This window comes from Scyliorhinus canicula, chromosome 12 (assembly GCF_902713615.1).
Source record: "Scyliorhinus canicula chromosome 12, sScyCan1.1, whole genome shotgun sequence".
NCBI classification, from domain to species: Eukaryota; Metazoa; Chordata; class Chondrichthyes; order Carcharhiniformes; family Scyliorhinidae; genus Scyliorhinus; species Scyliorhinus canicula.
In genome coordinates, this window is record NC_052157.1 from 145,522,566 (window position 1) to 145,547,896 (window position 25,331).

Here is a 25,331-nt window from a genome sequence, read left to right on the forward strand (position 1 = left end):
GCTGCTCATGGCGGACAGCAACAAGAGTCTAAGGCTGAAGGTGGAGGATCGTGGAAACAGATTGAGGAGGTTGAACCTCAGGCTGGTGGGGCTGCTGAGGGAGGGGAGGGCCCGAAGCCGACCGAGTAGTTCTCGGAGATGCTTTCTCGGGGAGGTCCTGTTTGTGTCAGCCATGTTGGCTGGGGTTTGTTATTGGGTGGGTGTGTTGTGTATCTTGTTTTGTTCCTTTTGATACCTGATGGTTAAAAGTATAAATGCCTTAATGAAATAGTTTCTAAAAAAAAGAAGGTGCTTTCTTGGTGAGTGGGAGGGGATGAGGTGTTTGCCCCTCAGGAGTTATAGAGCTCATCGGGCTCTCCGGCAGAAGCCACGGCCGAACGAGCCACCGCTGGCGGTAATTATCCGCTTTCACAATTATCAGAGGGCGGAGAGTGTCTTGGAGTGGGCGAAAAGGAGCCGCGACATTTACTGGGACGGGCACACGGTGCGAATATACCAGGACATTGGGACTGAGCTGGCGAAGAGACGTGCGGGCTGCAACAAGGTGAGGCAGTGTTTTATAGCGACAGGGTCTATTTTGGAATGGTGTACCCAGTACGTGTGTGGGTCACAATAGAATCAAAAGCCTACTTCTTCAACATGACGGAGCTGGCAGAGGCCACCACCAGGGAGAAGAAGCTGGGTCCGGTCTGGGGAGCCCAGTTGGGAACTTTATGAGGTGTTTGTAAAGTGTATTTATGGCTCTTTTTGTTTTGTTATGTTCTTGTGTTCTTTGAAGGTTGGGGCTGTTGGCGGGCGTGGACTGCCGTGTTTTTTGAAGGGGAGGGAAGCTTGTTGGTGGTGTTGGGTTTGGGCATTTTAAGGGGGGAGTGGAGTGGTAGCGATGAGGTGGTTGATGTTTTTCTTTTGAGGGAGGAATTGGAGTGGGACCCGGGGTGGGGGCCACCTCACTAGCGGGAAAGGGGAAGAGGGGGCTAGAGAATGGGAATGGAAGGGGGGGGAGCAGCTGCGACTCGTTGGGCCAGGTTGGGTGGGGCACAATGGGTCTAGTTGTTTGTTTGGTTAGTGGGGGGGGGGGGGGGGGGGTGGTTGGGTGAGGTGGCAGGAAGTCTGCGAACCGGATTGGGTGAGGGGGGTTGGAGAACTTTTTTAAAAAAAATTAGAGTACCCACAATTAAGGGGCAATTTAGCGTGGCCAATCCGCCTACCCTGCACATCTTTGGGTTGTGGGGGTGAAACCCACACAGGCACGGGGAGAATGTGCAAACTCCACACGGACAGTGACCCAGGGCCGGGATTCAAACCCGGGTCCTCAGTGCCGTAGTCCCAGTGCTAACCACTGTGTCACATACTGCCCCGGGGGTGCGGAGGATGGGGGTGGATGGGGAGCTAACAGTGACCAGGGGATTCTCTTTGCCTCGCCCTAGAGTTGGGGCTGGAAACCATCACAGGTGGTGCTGGGACCCAGGGATTTATGTAGGAAGATTGCACCAATGTGCAGATGGCCGACCTGAGGAGGGGGGGCGGTGAAAAAAGATGCCAACATTCAAATGTTATAAATGATGCACTATCAATTACGACGAGATGAGAGTAGAGAGTAATCGAGGCTTTATTACGCAGAGATGTGTAGCCTCCTGCAGCTGCTGCCAAAATGGCTGCAGCTCGGTGAGCACACGCATTTATACTCCGCCTACTGGGCGGAGCCAGCAGGCAGGGATCTACCCCCATACCTGTAGTACAGGGGCCTTACCGTAATACCTCTCATATACGTATTATACAAACAGTGGTGTCTACCACCTTCACCCCCTGTTAAAAAAGAGTCCAGCGGGGGTGGTGGGAAACTATTTACATGTAATTGAGCGTTTATTAAAGTGTACAGTACTGGAAAAGTTGAGAAAATGTAGCTGGTTGGGTGCCTTGATCCTCCGCTGTGAGCGCCGCAGTCCCGATGGTGATGCAGGCGCCGGCTAGGTCACCTGTGACTCCGGGAGTGTGTATTCCTCATCCTCATCCCCGGGTGGAACCAATGGGAGGACGGATCGTCCTGGAGCGGGGGCTGTGTTGAGGTGCGCTGGGGGGAGGGTGGGTGGTGCCGGGGCAATTGGAGGGGGGGGGGGGGAACCAGTTGGTGCCAGGTCCCTGATGGAGACTGTGTCTTGGCGGCTGCTGGGGTACGCCATGTGGGCGTACTGAGGGTTCGCATGTAGTAGTTGTACCCTTTAGACCAACGGGTCCGCCTTGTGGAGCCGCACGTGCTTCCAGAGGAGGATGGGGCCTGGAGCTGCCAGCTACATTGGGAGCGAAACCCCGGAGGTGGACTTCCTGGGGAAGGCAAGGAGACGTTCATGGGGAATTTCATTAGTCGCAGTGCAAAGTAGCGATCGGATGGGGTGGAGGGCGTCGGGGAGGACCTCCTGCCAGCGGGAGACCGGGAGATTTTTAGACCGTAGGGCCAGCTGGATGGACTTCCAGACCGTCCCGTTCTCCCTCTCCACCTGCCCGTTTCCCCGAGGGTTGTAGCTGGTCATCCTGCTCGAGGCAATGCCCTTGCTGAGCAGGAACTGACACAGTTCATCTCTCATACAGGAGGATCCCTGGTCGCTGTGGACATAAGCGGGGAAACTGAACAGAGTGAAGATGCTATTGAGGACTTTGATGACTGTGGCCGACGTCATATCGGGGCATGGGATGGCGAACGGGAATCTGGAGTATTCATCGACCACATTCAGGATGTACGTGTTTCGGACGGAGGAGGGAAGGGGCCCTTTGAAATCCACGCAGAGGCATTCAAAGGGGCGGGAGGCCTTCACCAGGTGCACGCAGTCTGGCCGGTAGAAGTGTGGTTTGCACTCCGCGCAGACCTGGCAGTTTTTGGTAACCACCCTGACTTCCGCAATGTAGTAGGGTAGGTTGCGGGCCTTTATGAAGTGAAAGAACCGGGTGACCCCCTGGGTGAAAGGGGCCACCGTGTAGGGCCCGGAGTCGGTCCACTTGTGCGCTGGCACATGTACCTCGGGATAGGGCATCGGGCGGCTCGTTGAGCTTACCGGGGCAATACAAAATCTCGTAATTGTAGGTGGAGAGCTAGATCCTCCACCTCAAGATTTTATCATTTTTGATCTTGCCCCGTGGCGTATTATTGAACATGAAGGCTACCGGCCGTTGGTCAGTGAGGAGAATGAATCTCCTGCCGGCCAGGTAATGCCTCCAATACTGCACAGCTTCAATGATGGCTTGGGCCTCCTTTTCGACAGAGGAGTGCCGAATTCCGGAGGCATGGAGGGTGCGGGAAAAGAATGCCACGGGTCTGCCTGCCTGGTTGAGGATGGCGGCCAGAGCGACGTCTGATGCATCACTCTCAACTTGAAAAGGGAGGGTCTCGTCGACCACATGCATCGCGGCCTTGCCGATGACGGCCTTGATATGGTTGAAGGCCTAGTGGGCTTCAGCCGTCAGGGGGAAAACTGTGGATTGAATGAGTGGACGGGCCTTGTCCGCATAGTTAGGGACACACTGGGCGTAGTATGAGAAGAACCCCAGGCATCGTTTGAAGGCCTTGGGCAGTGGGGGAGGGGGAGTTCCATGAGGGGGCGCATGCGATCGGGGTCGGGCCCTAGAACTCCATTTTTCACTACATAGGCAAGGATGGCTAAGCAGTTGGTGCTGAACACGCACTTCTCTTGTTATACGTGAGGTTCAGGAGTTTGGCGGTGTGGAGAGATTTAAAAAGGTTAGCGTCGTGGTCCTGCTGGTTGTGGCCACAGATGGTGATGTTGTCGAGGTACAGGAACAAAGAACAAAGAACAAAGAAAATTACAGCACAGGAACAGGCCCTTCGGCCCTCCCAGCCTGCGCCGATCCAGATCCTTTATCTAAACCTGTCTCCTATTTTCCAAGGTCTACTTCCCTCTGTTCCCGCCCGTTCATATACCTGTCCAGATGCATCTTAAATGATGCTATCGTGCCCGCCTCTACTACCTCCGCTGGTAAAGCGTTCCAGGCACCCACCACCCTCTGGGTGGGCCATGGAGATTCTTTGGGTAATGGGGTGTACCGCGAGGGAGCAGCGCCTTACCGTAGCGGGGTGAATGAAGCTCTCCATGCTCCCGGAGTCGAGAAGGCAAGATGTCTTGTGGCCATTGACTTTCACAGTCGTTGTCGCGGTTGTGAGGTTGTGTGGCCGGGACTGGTCGAGCGGGATGGAGGCGAGCTGCGACTGGTGTTGGTGGTCCCCAGGCTGGTCGGTGACAGCTGCGGGCGATGAGCGGCCAGATGAGGTGCCCGACGAGCGGGGGTCCTGAGGCGGCGTCTAAAATGATGCCAAAGATGGCGGCACCCATGGGCGCACGTGGCGGGCGGCATTAAAGATGGCGGCGCCCACGGGCCGCACGAGGTCTGATGGGGGGGAAGATGGCGGTGCCCACAGGCCGCATGTGGGCTGCGGGGATGAAAATGGCAGCGCCCACGGGTTGCACGTGGGGGTTGCAGGAACAATGAGCCTGGATACAGCGGAGATCGACTGGGCCTGACACACTGCAGTGAAATGTCCCTTCTTTCCTTAGGCCGTGCAGATTGTACTCCGCGCCGGGCAGCGCTGCCGGGGGTGCTTTGTCTGCCCGCAGAAATAGCACTTGGGCGCCCCGGGGTTTGCTGGTTGCCGCGCAGCGCAGGCTTGGGGTTGGTGGCTGGGGTGGCCGCTGGTGGGGCCCACGATGTCCATGAGGGAGGGCGCCATGCGATCGGGGACGTACGCTTGTACATTACGGGAGGCTGCCATTAGTGAGGTCACGAGTTTCTTGGTCACCGCGAGGTTGAGCGTACCCCCTTCTAAGAGGCGCTGGCGGATGTACGCCGACCCTATGCCCGTAACAAAAGCGTCCCTGATTAGGAGTTCTGAAGTTCAACGGCTGAAACGGCCTGGCAATCGCAGTTCCTCGCCAGGGCGTGCAGGGCACGGCAGAAATCATCCAATGACTCACCGGGGAGTTGTTGCCGCTTGGACAGGAGATGCCAAGCGTAGAGTTTGTTGATCGGCCCTGTGTAGTTCTCTTTCAGAAGGGTCATGGCCTCAGTGTAGTTGGGCGCATCCCGGATAAGGGGGAAAATATTGGAGCTCAACCGTGAGTACAGGATCTGGTGTTTCTGTGCTTCTGAGGGTTGTTCTGTCGCTGATTTGATGTGGGCTTCCAAGCAAGCTAGCCAGTGGTCGAAGGCCGACTTGGCGTTGTCTGCTTGAGGGTGCAGCTGCAGGCGATCTGGCTTGATGCATAGGCCCATCGCTGTAAAATCTCTGCTTAATAAATTGATGCACTGTCAATTACGATGAGACAAGAGTAGAGAGTAATCAAGGCTTTATTAAGCAGAGATGTGGAGACTCCCACAGCTGCTGCCGAAACGGCTGCAGCTCGGTGAGCACACACATTTATACTCTGCCTACTGGGCGGAGCCAGCAGGCAGGGATCTACCCCCGTACCTGTAGTACAGAAGCCTTACTGTATTACCTTTCATATACGTATTAGCCACAGTGGTGACTACAACAATAAACATGATATATTATCACTGAGAAACAAACTCACTTACTCAGGGTCGTAGGGTGGATTTTGATACCCTCTCCCATGCCAGGTTTAGTGGCGATGGGGCATTTAATTGGGTGATTGCCTCTGTCTGCTTAGGTCCATGGCAAGAAGGCTCATGGATGGCCCAGAATCGGGGGGGGGGGGGGGGGGGGGGGCAACACTCCTCTCCCTCTCCCTGCAATCTCCACCCCAAAACTCCTCTCCCATCATCACGTACCTGTGGCCTGGGTCTCCCGATAATCCTGGACCTCGGGTATGTGCAGTACCAGCAACATCCACTGTCCTTGATCCCGGGAAAGAGCTGCTCCTGCCCAGTATAGGATTAGTAATGCGGTGGGAGTTTCTGAAAAGAAGCAGTACAGAGATCTCGCTGGCTGTCCAGCTAGCAGGAGAGGGCCCCTGTTACCTACAGCAAATTCCGCTCATAGAGTTATAGAATCATTAGGCACAGACATTCTGGCTCTGCCTAGAACAACCCAGTCAGTCCCATTTCCCCCGCTCTATCCCTGTGGCCCTTTAGGTTCGTCTCCCTCAAGTGTCCATCCAATTCACTTTTGAAATAATTGCTCGCCTCTGCTTCCACCATCCTGTCAGCGGAAATGTCCAGGGATGGTGGGGTTGAGGCTAGAATTTCAATAATGGAAGATGGGCAGACCGGTTTCAACCTGCTGTCTAAAGAACTGTTCAGAAGGAGATTGCAGTGTTGTCATCTGCATGTGCAACATCCGAACAAGATTCATATGCAGCGGAATTTTCTGCCCAATAAATTGGGGTGCCACCTTGATGATGTCATTGGTGTATGGTTAGAGTAATTATATTTTGCAATTTAGTGCCTATTGACTGTCTCCGTCTATATCAAAATGACATATTTCATAATTATCTGGACTGTTCCAGTAACAAATTCCAGTTGGCAGTAGATAGGTTTTACTAAATGCACCAATTCTCATTTGAAGGCATTTCTGAAGTATGTCCTTCACCCCCAAGCAACCATTGAATATTTCACATGAGGTGCAACAGGAAACTATCCTTATCTCATCTGCCTCTAGAAAATAATCAATGACTATAATGTGAATGGAGTGTGTTCAAGGACCGTCATTCCTCAGGTTTATCTGCCCTGTTGGTTTGAATTCCAATCGTTCCCCCCGTAACACAACAAGCTTGTGGGAGTTGACAAAACAAATGGAAAGGAACATCCCGGCAACTGAGAAGGCGGAAGGAAAACATTGAGGTCTTTTTAATGATTTAATGGAGAAGCAGGCTGGGGCAGGGGGTGGGGATCATGAGAAGGTAGACAACTCCAATAGGTCTGCGATAGAAGGGCGGCATGGTGGTGCAGTGGTTAGCACTGCTGCCTCACGGCGTTGAGGACCCGGGTTCGATCCTGGCCCCGGGTCACTGTCCGTGTGGAGTTTACACGTTCTCCCCATGTTTGCCTGGGTCTCACCCCCACAACCCAAAGATGTGCAGGGTAGGTGGACTGGCCACGCTAAATTGCCCCTTAATTGGAAAAAAATAATTGGGTACTCTAAATTATTTTTTTTAAAAGGTCTGCGATAGACGGTGACCCTCTCCTGCCCCCACAAGGTTTGCTGGAGATAAATATATCTAAACATCCTAATAGTTGGGATTGGCAATGGTTTCAGAAAATAGAATGTGCAGTGCACTTACAAATCCTAGTGTCCCCACTCCCTGCCTGGCCCTGGTTCTGCATTAAATCATTAAAAAGATCTCAATGTTTTCAAGCAAATTGATCACAACTCCAGGAGTGTGTACTGAAGACCACAAACAGAAACGGCAGCATTAGGGCACAGCTTGATGTGCCCTTTTGAGGTCAAGGGGGCTTTGTACAGTCCAGACAGACCCAGTGACGCCCCATTTACTGTCTCTGAACAAGAAGCTGCATTATATCCTGAAATAACTCTAACCCGTCAATGCATTCCCTGTGGCCATCCTTGTGACCGCAGAGTCAGGCTTGTCCAAATAATGCAAACATCACAGCGAACCGTATCGTTGCGAAGGATTTCATTTTGGAAAGGGCAAGTGCCTGAGCTAACAAGTGGTTCGACATTAGCCCGGGGCTATCTGAAATATTCCGCATGGTGTTTCAGTCAGGAATTGTCTAGGGCTGGGAAATGCAAGAGCGGGTGGAAAACCCCAAACCGTATTCACGGTCTATCTGTGCAGGGCGAACCAGAGAAACCATGATTCAGAGCAGACCCATTACCTTACATAATAGTCTTAAAGAATCCTGGTTTGCTTCGACAACAGGCCTATCCTGATGAATGTGAAGGGTGACTGGTACTGAAGGAAGTCGGTGCACTATCCCTGCCCACAATTAGATGCCACTAAATTGCATTTTCCCCTGATGTGATGCAGGGATTTCCATATTTTTGAAATTAGTTATGGATTGATGTCTAAATGTTACATTGAATTGAAATAACTTCTTGGGGGTGGCATGGTGGCACAGTGGTTAGCACTGCTGCCTCACAGCGCCAGGGACCCGGGTTCAATTCCGGCCTTGGGTGACTGCCTGTGTGGAGTTTGCATGTTTTCCCTGTCTAGCGAGGTTTCCTCTGGGTTCTCCAGTTTCCTCCCACAGTCCAATGAGGTGCAGCTTCAGTAACGGGGTTGCAGAGATAGGGTGGGGGAATGGGCCCAGGTTGGGTGCTCTTTCCGAGGGTCGGTGCAGACTCAACTGGTCTCCTTCGCCACTATAGGGATTCTATGAAGTAATTTTCAAATAGAATCATACAGTACAGGAGGCCATTCAGCCCATCCAGTCTGCACCGGCCGGTGGAAAGAGCACCCTACTTAAGCCCACACCTCCACCCTATCCTCGTAACCCAGTAACCCTACTAAGGGGCAATTTAAAGTGGCCAATCCATCTAAACTGGACATCTTTGGACTGCGGGAGGAAACCGGAGTAGCGGGAGGAATCCCACGCAGGCACGGGAAGAAAGTGCAAACGTCACACAGACAGTCACCAGAGGTCGGAATTGAACCCGGGTCCCTGGAGGTGTGAGGCAGCAGTGTTAACCACTGTGCCACCACGCCACCCATGCCAAATTATCAGAATCCTTAATTTTGGAAAAACTATCAAATCAAATGCGGATTTCTTTTTTCAACAAAGCTCTTGTACAAGAATGTGAAAGCCAACTTATGTGAATGTGCAGTGTCTCTTTAAATTATTAATCTAATGACAGCTCTGGAGCCCGGTGACGTTGCTTTAAGAGGCTGGGAGGTGGTGCTCTGTGTTTTTCTCTCCCTCCCTCTCTCTCCAGTCAGGTCTCTAGTGTCGGCGGTGGACAGAATCCCGGAGGCAGCTCTTAAACAGTTGCGGACTGTACCACCAGCAGCAGCAGCAGCCTGGCGCCTGAGCTTCTTCAAGACTGGAGTCCAGAGAGGAGGAAAGGAAGGGGGGAATAGAATGGCACCTGACCAAAACAAGGTAAAGTCAAGAGAGGAGGAGGAGGGAGAAGGGGGTGGCGAGGGGGGGGGGCTAATCTCACCCCAGGACTTCAGTCCCCAGTACTAAACCCTGTCTCTTAAACAAATACTAATCCGTGTCCTCCAGCAGATATTACCCATTGGGGAGGGAGGTTGGCAGATGTGATACTGAGCACCCCCCCCCCTCCCTATTCAACAGTAAGTGGCGGGGGTAAGGGGGGAGAGCGCTCAGTCCGCCCCAGTACCTTGTGGGTTGTTCAATAAGTTGGCAGCGGTGGAAAGTGGATTTGGAAGTGAGATGCAATGTTTCCCCTCCCCTCCGCTGTTTTGTGACTGCGACACACTCCATCCCTTTGCGCCGTATTGTGAATCCACTCAACAATCCCAGTGCCTGGGGTGGGGAAGGAGAGGGAGAGAGGATTTGTGTGTGTTTTTTTAGTAAACATTAATGAATGTGAGTGATCCGGAGCTGCCGGCGGGGAGGTCTGGTCAGTTTCACCGCCTCTTGCTGTTTCTGATACATTTCCTGACATTGGCCTCAGTCCAGCAGCAGAAGGCAATCTCTGGGCCGCCAGGACTACCGAAGCGGGGTAGCACAAAGCCGGGCTCCTGTGGAGGGCTTATCGATCAGGCTTATCGATCAGCAGCGGCCGAGGTGGGCGCTCTCTCGGCTGTGATTTATTTATTTTTCTTTTGAGGAAGTGTTGCCAAGGTGAGTTGCTGGGGCCAGCAGGACACATTGCAGCACAAACCTTCTTCCCCTCTGCCCCCAGGCGCTGCTGGCTTCGTTTGCAAATGGTTAACGCCAAAACCGTACGGGATAATAATGATGAAGTTGAAGCTATGTGATGTGTGTGTGTGTGTGCCTGCTGCTTTGCAAACCTTTCACTGGTGTGCTGGGGTTTTTTTAAGAGTAGGTTCAGTAACCCTGGTTGAGAAATTGCATTAATCCTGACTGAGATATTGCAACCCCCCCCCCCCCGGATTGTACAAACACTGACTCCTGTGTCGGACAATGTTTTATTTGATGACACTCCAGGGAGCTGGTTGTTTGATGTGTTCAGTTCAAATCCACATGCACTGTTTACGCAGTTATTCCACAATCTGTAAGCATCATCATGATCAACTGGTCTGTTTGTGAGTCCTTGGATGTTTCAGCACGCTCCCTTTTTATTCCAGAGCCCTGTTTCTGTTTTATTCCAATTTTAGGGAGCGGATTCCCACTCTCCCCGAGTGTCAATAGTGAGCCGCGTTTCACACGCACCGAGTGCCTATTGGGAGGCAGGGGGCAGCAGGGGGGGTGAGGTGGTAACACTGAGTTCCACCTTTGCTCGCTCACGCCCTCAAAATGGGGTGGGCAGGGTTGAAATGCTGTCCAGGGAACCCCTACTACAGTCCATTCGGCCCATCGGGTCTGCATCGACCCTCCGAAAGAGCACCCTCTCTGGGCCCACTCCCCCCGCCTTATTCCCGTAACCCCACCTCACCTGCACATCTTTGGACCGTTTAGCAGGACCAAACCACCCAACCTGCCTCCCTGGACGGTGGGAGGAAGCCGGAGCTGCCACATGGACGGGGGGGGGGGGGGAGGAGAACGTGCCAACTCCACACAGTCACCCAAGGCCGTAATCGAAGCTGCTCCCTGGCAGCAGTGCTAACCACTGTGCCACCGTGCCCTTTGCTTTGATCGCTTTGCTGATCTGGGAGCATGTGTTGTGGTGCGTGAAGGTGGCAAAGTCAGGGGAGCGCATCATTCTCCATCATCGATTTATATCTGGAGGCTGCACCAATAAAGTTATTCTTGGTCAATTGAAGTAAAGACAATGGAGCACATTGGGGTGGCACGGTGGCACAGTGGTTAGCACTGCTGCCTCACAGCGCCAGGGACCCAAGTTCGATTCCGGCCTTCGATTGGGCCTAGGTAGGATGCTCTTCCAGATGGTCGGTGCAGACTTGATGGGACAAATGGCCTCCTTCTGCACAGTAGTGATTCTGATATTAAAAAAGTGAGGCAATGAATATTCACAGAACAAAAGTACTGCAGAAACCGCATAAGACCATAAGACATAGGAGCAGAATTAGGCCACTCGGCCCATCGAGTCTGCTCACCCATTTAGTGATGGCTGATATTTTCTTCTCCCCATAACCCCTGATCCCCTTTATTAATCAAGAACCTATCTCTGTGTTAAAGACACTCAGTGCTCTGGCCTCCACCGCCTTCTGCAGCAAAGAGTTCCACAGATTCACCACCCTCTGGCTGAAGAAAGTCCTCCTCATCTCTGTTTTACAGGATCGTCCCTTTAGTCTGAGATGGCATCCTCTGGTCTAGTTTTTCCTACAAGTGGAAACATCCTCTCCACATCCACTCTATCCAGGCCTCGCAATATCCTGTAAGTTTCAATAAGGGACTAAAATGAGACAAATCCCTAGGATCTGATGATCTATTGCCCAGGGTTCTAAAAGGGATTACTGCAAAGACTAGAAGCCCTGGATATGATCTTCCAAAGTTTCCCAGATTCTGGAATGGTCGCAATAGATTGGAAATTAGCAAGTGTGACAACGTAATTCAAGAAAGGAGGGAGAAAGTAGGAAAATACAGGCCAGGTTAACCTGACACCAGGAAAGTGCTTGAATCTGGTATTAAGGAAGGCTTAGCAATGCATTTTGTAAAATCATAATATGATCAGACTGTTTCATGAAAGTGAAATTGGGTTTGACAAATTTATTAAGTTTCTTTGAGGACGTAACTAGTAGGGTAGATAAAGGAGAATCAGTAGATGTAGTGTACCTGTAACCACCTGCTACAATTGTTCAGGACTTTGAGACCACACCTGGAATACCTTGTGCAATTTTGTCCTCCATATTTAAGGAAGGATACACTTGCATTACAGGTAGTGCAGTGAAGTTTAACTAGATTGGTCCTTGGGGTGAGAGGGTTGTCCTATAATGAGAACTTGAGTACATTACGCCTATATTCTCTAGAGTTTAGAGAAATGCATGATGATCTGATTGAAACGTGCAAGACTCTGAAGGAGCTCGAGTGTTGTTCACTGGCTGGGGCACGAGAAGAAATTTCTTCACTTGAGGGGTTGTGAATTTTTGGAATTCTCTAATCCTGGAAGATTGTGGATAATTCGTTGTTAGCTAAAATAAGGCTCCAAAGGTGTCTTGAGAATTGAAGAATATGGAGAGCAGGTGGGAAAGTGCAGTTGAAGTCTAAGGTTCAACCATGATTGTACCGAATGACAGAGAATGGTGGCCCCTGTCTCTTGCATTTTTGTGTTCTTGAATTGGAAGTATTCCATCACGTTCCGGACCTGTCTTTTACATAATGGGAAAGCTTTCCCCGATTCCCATTGACTTTGTTTTATTAGGGTTCCTTGATCCCACACTTGGTCAAGCGCTGCCTGTGTGTCAAAGGCAGGCACCCTCTCGCCTCCCCTCCGGGATTCCGCTGTTTGGTGCGTCTGTTTTCTGTAGCAGTTTGGTCCATCTAAGTCACTTGCTAGGCCATTTCAGAGGGAGTTCAGAATCAACCATGTTGCTGTGGATCTGGAGTCATGTGTAGGCCAGACTGTGGAAGAATGGAAAATGTCCTTTTAAAATACATTAGTGAACCAGATGGGTTTTTCTTTTTAACCAGCAATCGATGATAAGATGAACTCCTGTCCAGTCACATAGCCATTTCGATTAAGTTACCACATATGTGAGCTTTAATTGGGCAGTTGGCTTTGAAATGTTTGTCTGATGTTTTTTGTTTGATGTGAAGTCCAAAGATGTGCGTGTTAGGTAGATTGGACGTGTTAAATTGCTCCTTAATGTCCGAAGGTTAGGTGGGGTTGTAGGGTTAGGGTGGGGGAGTGGGCCTAGATAGGGTGCTCTTTCAGAGAGTCAGTGCAGACTCAATGGGCCGAATGGCTTCCTTCTGCACTGTAGGGACTGATATTTAATTCATGTTAGGCACTTGGAAGAGAATCTTAATTCTGGCAACAAAATGCAAGAACAGGAGTAGACCATTCAGCCCCTCAAACCTGTTGCACCATTCAATTAGATAATTGCTGGTCTGTATCTTAACTCACCTGTACACCTTTGGATCCGTACACTTAATAGAAGTGGAGAGACAGCAGGGCAGTGGATTACCCTCACTAACTGACTTGGTGGCCTGACTGGCCTTTCGCAGTGAAAACCTCCCATAGTTCTATCTATGGCTATTGAAACAATTCTTGTTGAAGGTTTGAGAGAAAGCAAAATGTGCCCATTTGGGAAGATGGGGAGATCTCCAGTTGTCTATTTTCTGGTCTGAAAAGTGGATGGTCAGCAGGAGAACATCAGGTGCACATTTGGCTTTTGGTGCTGACCTTTATTCTGCTATTGACACCTACTCTGGGCCAAAGTACTTTAAAACTATCATAGAACATAGAACAGTACAGCACAGAACAGGCCCTTCGGCCCTCAATGTTGTGCCGAGCCATGATCACCCTACTCAAACCCACGTATCCACCCTATACCCGTAACCCCAACAACCCCCCCTTAACCTTACTTTTATTAGGACACTACGGGCAATTTAGCATGGCCAATCCACCTAACCCGCACATCTTTGGACTGTGGGAGGAAACCGGAGCACCCGGAGGAAACCCACGCACACAGGGGGAGGACGTGCAGACTCCACACAGACAGTGACCCAGCCGGGAATCGAACCTGGGACCCTATCATTACCACACCTTTTGTGATGTGCTCCACGGCATCTTTGTCTTTTACTCTCTCCTGCCCTAACCTCTAATTTTTCTCCACCTACCCGCACCCCTCTTTATTTTTCAATAGCACAAATCCATCACGTTCTTACCCCTCTTCAGCTCTGAAGAGGAGTCGTATGGACTTGACGCCGACTCTGTTTCCCTCTCCACAGTTGCTGACAGACCTGCTGAGAGATTTCTTCTGCTTTTTCTGTTTTTATTTTGCATCTATTTTCCTACCTGATTTCGACCTAAAACCATATGTTTGCCTTGTGACTCAGTGACCAATAATTAAGACACAGCAAAGTGCACCTTGCCAACGTGCTTACAATTTCAATATAACCTCCTCTGTTTTGTACTTTAGTTCATCATTTTGTTTGCTTTGTTGTCCCTGCTCAGCGATGTTGGGACACATTAATGAGTTGGAGTTTCGGTCAGAGTCATCCATAGCTAGTGTGACATGTGACTCGCCCAATTATTCTTCCTGCAGGAGGTGCTTTACATCTGATCTGAAGTTTTACCTGTCCAATTACACATTTTATCCAATCCCTTCATTTGTTATCTCATGTTAAACTGGTCCTTTTTATTAAGGGGCCTCGATGACATGGATAGGCAGGACCTATTTCTTTTTGTCGCGAAGTCACTAACCAGGGGGCATAGATTTTAAATAAATTGGTGGCAGTTTTAGAGGGGAAATGACGAGCATCCTTTTTTCAGCCAGAGGATGATTGGGGTTCTAGAACTCGCTGCCTGACTCGCTGGAGGCAGAAACGTAATCGCATTATTTTTTTTAAAACCAGGATATGTACTTGACGTGCTGTAACCTCGAGGGCAATGAACCAAGAGGTGGAACATAGGATTAGACTGGGTCCGTCCTTATTCAGCTGCCGTGAACACAATGGGCAATAAATCAATGGGCGATAAATCTGTTTCCCGGTTTAGTACTGTCTCTGAATTTGGCCAAATGTATACATTGTGTCATGGGAGAAAAGAAACACGGGCGTTACTTAAGCCCATGGAATGGGCATCACTAGTAAATGTGTAGAGTTCGAAGTAGTTGGGCTTGTGGAACAGGCAGCTTCAAATAACCTACTCTGGGCAACTCCAGCTTCAAATAACCTACACCGGGCAACTCCAGCTTCAAATAACCTACACTGGGCAACTCCAGCTTCAAATAACCTACTCTGGGCAACTCCAGCTTCAAATAACCTACACTGGGCAACTCCAGCTTCAAATAACCTACACTGGGCAACTCCAGCTTCAAATAACCTACACTGGGCAACTCCAGCTTCAAATAACCTACACTGGGCAACTCCAGCTTCAAATAACCTACACAGGGCAACTCCAGCTTCAAATAACCTACACTGGGCAACTCCAGCTTCAAATAACCTACACTGGGCAACTCCAGCTTCAAATAACCTACACTGGGCAACTCCAGCTTCAAATAACCTACACTGGGCAACTCCAGCTTCAAATAACCTACACTGGGCAACTCCAGCTTCAAATAACCTACACTGGGCAACTCCAGCTTCAAATAACCTACACTGGGCAACTCCAGCTTCAAATAACCTACACTGGGCAACTCCAGCTTCAAATAACCTACACTGGGCAACTCCAGCTTCAAATAACCTACACTGGGCAACTCCAGCTTCAAATAACCTACACTGGGCAACTCCAGCTTCAAATAACCTACACTGGGCAACTCCAGCTTCAAATAACCTACACTGGGCAACTCCAGCTTCAAATAACCTACACTGGGCAACTCCAGCTTCAAATAACCTACACCGGGCAACTCCAGCTTCAAATAACCTACACCGGGCAACTCCAGCTTCAAATAACCTACACTGGGCAACTCCAGCTTCAAATAACCTACACTGGGCAACTCCAGCTTCAAATAACCTAAACTGGGCAATTCCAGCTTCAAATAACCTACTCTGGGCAACTCCAGCTTCAAATAACCTACACTGGGCAACTCCAGCTTCAAATAACCTAAACTGGGCAATTCCAGCTTCAAATAACCTACTCTGGGCAACTCCAGCTTCAAATAACCTACACTGGGCAACTCCAGCTTCAAATAACCTACACTGGGCAACTCCAGCTTCAAATAACCTACACTGGGCAACTCCAGCTTCAAATAACCTACACTGGGCAACTCCAGTTTCAAATAACCTACACTGGGCAACTCCAGCTTCAGATAACCTACACTGGGCAACTCCCATGGCATTGCACATGGGCAGTCAGGGCCTGGAATCGGCTTTGGATTAAATGGCTTTAGAAGGTAGGCTGGGGGAAGGAGAATCATTGAACCATATCTCTCAGATTTGTAATGAGGTAGTTCTGATCACCAAATTGTTACGGTGCTGAAAGAGGCCATTTGGCCCATCCTGTCTGCATTGACTCTCCAAACGAAGATCGTGACTTGGTGCCATTCTCTTGCCTTTCCCCCATACCCCTACATATTGTTTCCATTCAGATATTCACCCAATGCCCTCTTGAATGCCTCGATTGAACCTGCCTTCCACCACATTTCCGGGCAGCTTGTTCCAGACCTGAACCACTCATTGTGTGAAGACATTTTTTTCCCCCCATATTTGCTTCTTTTGCAAATCACTCTAAGTCTGTGTCCTCTCGCTCATGATCCTTTTACGAGCAGGACCAGTTTCTCCCTGTCTACTCTACCCAGCCCACTCATGATTTTGAACATCTCTATCAAATCTCCTCTTCGTTTTCTTCCCTCCAAGGAGAACAGTTCCAACCTCTCCAATCTATCCTCCTAATTGAATGTTCTCATCGCTGGGACTATTCTTGTAAATCTCTTCTGTACATGGCACATAGGTACAGCGGCGTGACCAGTTCAAATAGGAGAGGATTGCATTACAAATGTGGAAATAGAAACTTCATATTGGAAGACGTAGACGTGACTGGGCGTAAACATATTGTTCGCAGAATTTGGGTTTATTGTCACGTTTACCGAGGTACAGTGAAAAGTATTGTTCTGCTTACAGTCCAGACAGATTCCATACATGAAAAACATATGATAGATACATAATGTAAAGACTTAGACATCAGATGAAGCATGTGGAGTGTAGTACTATACAGTAGATAAGATGCTTGGAGAGTTCAGTTCAGTCCATAAGAGCACCATTCAGGAGTCCGGTAACAGTGGAGGAAAAAACAGTTTTTGAATCTGTTCGCATGTGTTCTCAGACTTTTGTATCTTCTGCCCGATGGAAGAGGTTGGAAGAGAGAATAACCAAGGTGGAGGGGTCTGTAATTATGCTGCCCGCTTTCCCAAGGCTGCGGGAGGGGTAGACAGAGTCAATGGATGGGAGATGAGTTTGCGGGATGGACTGGGCTGTATTCTCAACTCTACTTCCTTACGCTCTTGGGCCGAGCAGTTCCCATATGAGGCTGTGATGCAGCCAGGCAGTGTACTTTATATGGTGCGTCTGTAATAATGGTCTTGGGCCGAGCAGTTGCCATACCAGGCTTTGATGGAGCCAGACAGGATGCTTTATATGGTGCGTCTGTAAAAATTGGTAAGAGTCAATGCGGACATGCCAAATTTCCTTTGTTTCCTGAGGGGGTATAGGTGTTGCTGTGCTTTCTTGGTTGTAGCGTTGATGTGGGTGGACTAGGAAAGATTGGTGATGTGCACACCTAGGAATTTGAAGCTGTCAACCATCTCCACTTTGGTATCATTGATGCAGACAGGGGTGTGTACGATACTTTGCTTCCTGAAGTCAATGACCAGGAAACCTGTGTAGCATAAAAATATTTAATATTATCGATGTTGTCATTGTCAAGGGGGCTTATCCACAAGAAGTCAATGTGTTTGTCAGCTTCTCCCAGTCATCATAGTTCAGGGTTCCATAGCAGTGAGGTCGACGTTACCAAGGAGTACTTTTCTGTTGTCATCTCATCTGAGTCTGGGCCTGTCTTGTGACCTGCAGTTTATTGATATAAACTCCTGCAGAGTCAAACCCAGATGATGTGGAGATGCCACCGCTACACGATGACATCAATAAGTTCCATCCCACCATCAAACTCACCATGGACTATTCTCCAAATTCAGTTCCATTCTTGGACACACTCGTCTCCATCAAGGACGGTCACCTCAGCACCTCGCTTTACCGCAAGCCCACAGATAATCTCACAATGCTCCACTTCTCCAGCTTTCACCCGAAACACATTAAAGAAGCCATCCCCTATGGACAAGCCCTCCGTATACACAGGATCTGCTCAGACAAGGAGGAGCGCAACAGACACCTACAGATGCTGAAAGATGCCCTCGTACGAACGGGATATGGCGCTCGACTCATTGATCGACAGTTCCACCGCGCCACAGCAAAAAACCGCACCGACCTCCTCAGAAGACAAACACGGGACACCACTGACAGAGTACCCTTCGTCGTCCAGTACTTTCCTGGGGCGGAGAAACTACGACATCTTCTTCGCAGCCTCCAACACATCATCAGCGAGGATGGACATCTTGCCAAGGTCATCCCCACACCCCCACTACTGGCCTTCAAACAACTGCGCAACCTCAAACAAACCATTGTTTGCAGCAAATTACCCAGCCTTCAGAACAGCAACCACAACACCACAAAACCCTGCCAGGGTAATCTCTGCAAGACATGCCAGATCATCGACATGGACACCACCATTACACGTGGAAACACCACCCACCAGGTACGCGGCGCATACTCGTGCAACTCGACCAATGTAGTCTACCTCATACGCTGCAGGAAAGGATGTCCCGAAGCGTGGTACATTGGCGAGACCATGCAGACACTGCGACAACGAATAAACGGGCATCGTGCGACTATCAACAGGCAGGACTGTTCCCTTCCAGTTGGGGAACACTTCAGCAGTCAAGGACATTCAGCCTCTGATCTCCGGGTCAGCATTCTACAAGGAGGCCTTCAGGAGACGCGACAACGCAAAATTGCTGAGCAAAAACTTATAGCTAAGTTCCGCACGCATGAATGCGGACTCAACCGGGATCTGGGATTCATGTCGCATTACATTCGGCCCCCACCAACAAGCCTGGACTTGCAGAGGCCTACCGACTGAACTGGCTTGGGACAATTCACACCTCTTTAACCTGGAGTTACCTCTCTCTCTGCATCTTTGATGATTTGATTGCCTGCAGGTGCTCGCATTCCGGGGCATCTCTGACTGTGTCTATATAAACATTTCTGGAACAAGCCTTTCCATTCACCTGAAGAAGGAGCCGTGCTCCGAAAGCTCGTGTTTGAAACAAACCTGTTGGACTTTAACCTGGTGTTGTAAGACTTCTTACTGTGCAAACCCAGATGATGCATGAAGTGACCATACAAGAGTTGAGAATGATCGATTAGCCTGGATGGATACGGTATCGTTTGACAATTTCTTTTGGAGGCGAAAAACATTCGAGAATCAAAACATCAATATGCCTACTGATTACCTGGTGCATATTCTAAGTCGTATTTAAACGTGCGTATCGCTGATCTTTAAGAGCCATTCTTGTGTGATTCTGGTATAGGACTGAAGAGTTAATTGGTTCACAATCACACTGCTCTCAGGAAAATTGGCCCTCATTTGAGGAAATCATGAGACCCGTGTCGGAGTTGGGCTCTGTCATTGGAACTGTTATAAAGTGGCTGAAACGACATTGTGTCCAGTGACTGATTAATTGCTCTTTCACCTAGGGTTAGGGTTAGGGTTGCAACCTGCAGATCAAGGCTGGGTGCCTGTTGGGGTCAAGCTGCAATGAAATTTGTGCAGCACCTGTTGGGATCTGATGTTTCCAGGTCTTTTTTTTAAACTATTGGCAAAAATCGGCCATGGGGCAGTAAAGTGCAATGCTGAGGGTGATATCTTAGACGTGAAGGGGATTGGCAGGATGGATGTGGAGATGTTTCCTCTTGTTGGAGAATGTAGAACTAGGGGTCACTGTTTGTTTAAAAATAAGGGGTCACTTTGAAGGCGGCATGTGGCGCAGTGATTAGCACTGGGACTGCGGCGCTGAGGACCCGGGTTCGAATCCTGGCCCTGGGTCACTGTCCGTGTGGAGTTTGCACATTCTCCCCGTGTCTGCGTGGGTTTCTCCCCCACAACCCAAAGATGTGCAGGTTATGTGGATTGGCCACGCTAAATTGCCCCTTAATTGGAGAAAAAATAATTGGGTACTCTAAAATATATTTAAAAAAAATAAGGGGTCACTCATTAATTTTTTAAATAATTTTTAAAATAATTTTTTTTCCAATTAAGGGCAGTTTAGCGTGGCCAATCCACCTAGCCTGCACATCTTTGGGTTGTGGGGGCGAAACTCACGTAAACACGGGGAGAATGTGCAAACTCCACACGGACTGTGACCCAGAGCTGGGATCGAACCTGGGACCGTGGCGCCGTGAGGCAGCAATGCTAACCACTGTGGCAACATGCTGCCCTGGGTCACTCATTTAAGACGAGATGGGGAGGGCTTATTTAAGACGAGATAGGGAGGGTTGTGAGTCTGTGGAAACCTCTTCCACAGAATCCTTGAATATTTTATCAGGCAACGCGTACAATGGGCACGAATCAATGGAAAAATTCAACTGAAAAATTCGTAAGTATCACTTTGGGCATGGTTGGCAGAGTATTCCTCACCTTGTCACGGTGAGGAAAACACAGTGGTGTGAAATTGAGGGCAGCAGTGATCTTTCCAGCCATTGGGAGTGGATGATCACCTCCTTCACGGGACGCCAAGTCTGCGAGGAGGTGGCACGGGTGTTGTGCTGTATCTGTCCTGAGACGGCGCATTCTGCAGCACACGCTACCCTCATCTCGTTGAAAGACTTTGGGCCGTCGCTGGTCTACCCCTCTAGGTTCATCCTCAGCCTGGTGGGCTGCTGGGTGTGCAGCGGCCCCCTGTACATGGGATGCCACTTCCAGCCTGAATCGTTACTGCTGCCGCCTTCTCTGATTGCCACTGCGTGACCAACAGCAACAACCATTTTGGTATCTGTAAGGACCTGGAGAAGGAGATAGACCTACAGTCAGTTCGGAATCTCATCCCGGGTCCCACAAGCGTAGCCCACCCCTGTGTGTCCCATTTTATCTGAGTACCAAACAGTTGTGTGGGCAAACCTTGCTGTGCACACTCGCCCGTGGACACATCGAGAGCCCCCAGACCCCCACCAGGAACATTATGGAGACCATGCTCAGGTGCCCTCCCCTGATCCACATAATCACCCTTTAGTTGTGAGATAATGCCCAGTACTGAAGGCCTATTGGCAGCTGCCTCTATGGTATTGACGCTCTTTGAGTTCAGGCATCAAAGGTTGCTTGACATGTAATGCACTAATCATCCTCTGAGACATGGCGTGTGCACTTGGAGAGTATTTTGTTTATTAAATGGTCAACAGCAACAAAGATTTGAAAATCATCTACATAGCGTTTCACACTGACCATTGAAGAACAAGGAAGCGTCACCGTTCCATATTGGTACCAGTACAAAGCTATATCAGCTCATTTTCACAAAACAAAACACATACGGTATCACCTCTTGCAGGTTCCTCAACAGAAATGGAGAACAAGCCTGAGAAGGTGTTAACATGTCCAGAAACTTGTTATAGAAATGGTCTGTCCATCAATGTGTTATTTGTTCCACGTATCAAGGCCATTTTCTGTCCAGGAACCACTGCTGTGTCCCCCCCCCGCCCCCCCCACACACGGACCAATCTCACTGGGACCAAATCCTGGAATCCACATATTCCACTGGTACTCAAGGCGCAGTAGAACATCCTTGACTTCCAGCGTGTTAAACCCATGGTGACGTGCCAGGTACATGCAGCACGCGCCACTCCAGCAACAGAAGCACCAACTATTTGCAAAAGTATTTCTTCAGTGGCCTCATCAGGTGGCTCATTTGGATCAATGTTGCGCACCATGTCCCGCAGCGCCTTCTTGCTTCAAACTGGATTGCCGTCTGGACTCGAACGTCGCCCTGAGCCCGGTGTTCCAGGACCCAGGTACCTTAGAAAAAAACAGCAACAGAAGCCTCCAGGCATCTGCAGCCGCCAGCAGGAGCAAGCAGCAAACACAACCTTGTGAGCAGCTGTGAAGTGCTTACATAACTAACGAAAGCTAAATCCTCATTTGAAATAGTCTTCAGCTTTGAAGCTAGAAGCTGCTCACAGTCGGAGGGTGAAATTGACTAAACGACACCCGCGTGACTTCCCACTGGGGAGTTGGCTAAATCCCAGGAGGCGCTGCATTCGACTTCAATCTCGCTAATTGAGATTAAAATAAAAGCAAATGAGGGTTAATGATATGCTCGTCATTTTTGAGCATCCCATCGCGAGTGGGCCGGGGGAATTGCAAACTGGTTCACGTCCAGCGCAAATCTCTATTCTGGCCTTTCCTGCTATTTACCCGGCGTGCCCAGATCCGTGCTGGGCGCAAAGCGGTGGTTAAACCACGCCCAATATCACCAAAGACGATAGATCTCGAGCACTACGTTGTTTCCTATTTTTCTTTTGGCCACTCCATACTTTAAAAGTTAATCATTGAAGTTCTGACTGGACTAAGTTACGGCTTTCAAAATCAAAGCAGGGACCTTGTGCTGCTCCCAGCAGGGAATCGGATGTTAACTGATTGAGGCGGCGATGCATGTAATCTCTGTAATCTCTGTTGCTAAGGCTTCAGTAAGGATGCCTGTGGTGAGAAGTAGAAGGGTGGTGTTAGTTCCATTTATGGACACTCGATTGGGCGACTCAGCATGGCGAGCAGGATATGTTAGATGCCATTCATTCATGTCCAGTGACACAATGCTGCAGCTATAGTGGATCTTTTTCATTAGTATAAACCGGATTGTGAACAAGATAAATGTATAGTTGTGCCCGAAACCTTTTCTGCACTGTGTTTGTTTTTTTTTCAAATCCAGTAACAGGGGATTAGGAGTGCTGGGAAATAAATGAAAGATGTTCTTGCTTCGCTGTCATGGTAGAATTATCTCGCATACAGTTATAACGGGGATCAGATCAGCTACAGAGGTCTCTCTCCGCTCTTAGCAACATACTTCAGCAGAGTACGTCTCCAAGCTGCCGTGTAACATTAGCAGTTGCCCACCTGGTCAGGGAATGCTATTTGCTGGATGTTCGGCTCATTCCTGTGTTTTTGTGTCCATTGGATTGCGACGGATCAAACTGATGCCACGTTTATACTCGAAAGCTGCTTCTGTGGTTTGGCTGTGGAATTTGCTGTTGTCAAAGAGAGTTTGCACAGGTCAACACAAAATGGTGGCAGGCACCATCGGGGAAATGCGTCATCTCCTGTGCTGGAAGTGCCCCTGTTTTATAGAGAGTCAGCCTATCTGCAGCAGTTGTAGACAGAGGGAGGGGAGAGAGAGCGAGATAACTGCACAATCATTTGGATCCTCTGTTTAACTTAGAACTCTGGAATTTGCAACTGCATCCTTTGGAGGACTCGAATTGACACTTTCTATGCTGGATATTTTGCAATAAAATATTGCCCGACACTTTATCCTCGTTTGGATTGAATTTAACCTTTTTGGAAATAAATAAGACAGGTGATAAAAGCAGCAGTTGAATTCTAAATTCCCAGATTTATCCTGGGCGTTCTTTGATCAAATCCACTTTGTGTCAGGGTGTGGAGAAGGTGACTATAAAGAGCAACACCTGCAGTTTCATAGAATCACTACAGTGCAGAAAAAGGCCATTCAGCCCATCGAGCCTGCACCTACCCACTGAAAGAGCACCCTACCTAGGCCCACGTCCCCTCAGATCTTGCCCCATAATCGCACCTAACCTGCACATCTTTGGACTGTGGGAGGAAACCAGAGCACCCGGAGGAAACCCAGGCAGACACGAGGAGGATGTGCAGACTCCGCACAGACAGTCATCCAAGGACAGAATCAAACCTGGGTCCATGGCACGGGTATGTGTCTAATTGCTATGAATGAAATCTGACAAGACCGGAAACTCCTGATGTTCTGTATGGAGATGATTTTCTCCTGGGTCTGGGTATATTTATTCCCAAGAGAATTTAATTTTCTCCAATTTGAATGTATTGCATATAATTCTTTTCTGTTTTAATGCAGCCCTGAACTCTTTTTTTTGAAGTGTTGGTGATTGGTCATGCTAAAATGACACATGATGGAATCTCACGGGACTAATCCAGTGTCAATCCGAGAGGTGCTAAATATTCGAACATGAATCCGCGTGGGATGCTTCTACATCCTTCAGGATTGTAAAACAATGAGATTCTTTTGAAATTGCTGCTGGAATCTTTGATCGTCTGGTTCAAGTAAGTAATTCCAAAAGTATCCTGGTCTAGTTCTGATCATGGATTAGAGGAAGATTTCCTGGATTTTACCCCTGATTAACCGTGAGATTTTGTTTTTTGGTACATGGCAGGAAATGGGGCAAGGGTCTAAATGTGATGCTTAAGTCACCCAAGGTAGCAAGGAGCAGACACAATAGGTGAGCTGGACCCAACAGTAATGAAGATGGCCACTTGATTGGTTTAGGTTGAATATTGGCCAAAGTATTGGGGACCTCTTCAGTTCTTCAAGTATAATGCCATAGAATCTTGAAATGCAGCTATTATCAATGCAGAGCGAGCTTGGAAGTGTCAAGTGTCCTATTTCTTATTTTCTTATGCAACTCTCCCTCAGTTCATCTTTGAAAGGTCAGCCTAGATTATACACTCAAGATGCTGGAATGGAGTGTACCCCCTCGATCACTTGAGCAAGATACTAGAACATGATGCGGAGTGGATGAGTTGAAAGCCTTCAGGAGTGGAAGGAAGAAAACTGATTTATAAGGCGGTTCATACGTGGCTCAGTTGATGATGCCTTTTTGTGTTTTAGTCACAAGGTCTCACCCCAGGGCTTGAGAACAAAATGGCCATTTTAGTCCAGTGCTGAGGGAGCACTGCAGTGTTGGAGGTGCCAAATCGTGAAGCGATGTTCAAATAAAACCCCATCTGTCATCCTGAGTGGATGTAAAAGACCCCCTGGCACTTAATTCAAAGAAGAGGGAAGTTATCCCTGCTGTCTAATATCCCTCAATCAGTGTTACCCGGAAAGATTGTTTGGTCATTATCACAATGCCGTTTGTGGGAGATTGCTGTGTGCAAATTGAACACCCATGTTTCCTACATTGCATCAGTGTTGCTGTTGGCAGCTTTCTGTCTTGTAAGATTGTGGTTTGCACTGTTGTGGCCAACTCTGGAGTTGAGCATTACCTGGTGTGGCTCAGGCGTACCACTGTGGCATGGCAGCCTCTGCCGCATTTGCTGCTAAGGAAGACTGGGCAGAGACGTTACAGGATTTGCTGGCCTCGTTTTCTCTGGGCCCGCAGGTTTTAGCTAGCTGTTCGTTCTATTTCCACCCGTCTCTTCCAATGGCCCTCAACGGTCAGCCTCCAGCCTTCACGGCATCGATGGTGACTAAGATTGAAGAGCCCTAGGGCAGCATGGTGGCCTAGTGGTTAGCACAGCTGCCTCACGGCGCTGAGGTCCCAGGTTCGATCCCGGCTCTGGGTCACTGTCCGTGTGGAGTTTGCACATTCTCTCCGTGTCTGCG

The 25,331-nt window shown here is 49.2% G+C and overlaps 2 protein-coding genes across 3 annotated transcripts in view; one reads left to right on the forward strand and one right to left on the reverse strand.

Moving 5' to 3' along the window:
• The first annotated feature begins 8,824 nt into the window (after nucleotides 1-8,824).
• Nucleotides 8,825-25,331, forward strand: part of dusp14 (dual specificity phosphatase 14) — a 38,541-nt gene continuing 22,034 nt past the window's right edge. The window contains exons 1-2 of one of the 2 annotated variants that reach the window (XM_038814392.1): nucleotides 8,825-9,024; nucleotides 23,844-24,049. The gene's annotated coding sequence lies outside the window, so the exon portion shown is untranslated. The remainder of the gene's footprint in view (nucleotides 9,025-23,843; nucleotides 24,050-25,331) is intronic. The other variant, XM_038814391.1, reaches the window with a different exon arrangement.
• Nucleotides 14,787-15,980, reverse strand: LOC119974334 (involucrin-like). The gene has a single exon (XM_038813105.1). The coding sequence runs from the start codon at nucleotides 15,978-15,980 to the stop codon at nucleotides 14,787-14,789; it is 1,194 nt and encodes a 397-aa protein (XP_038669033.1).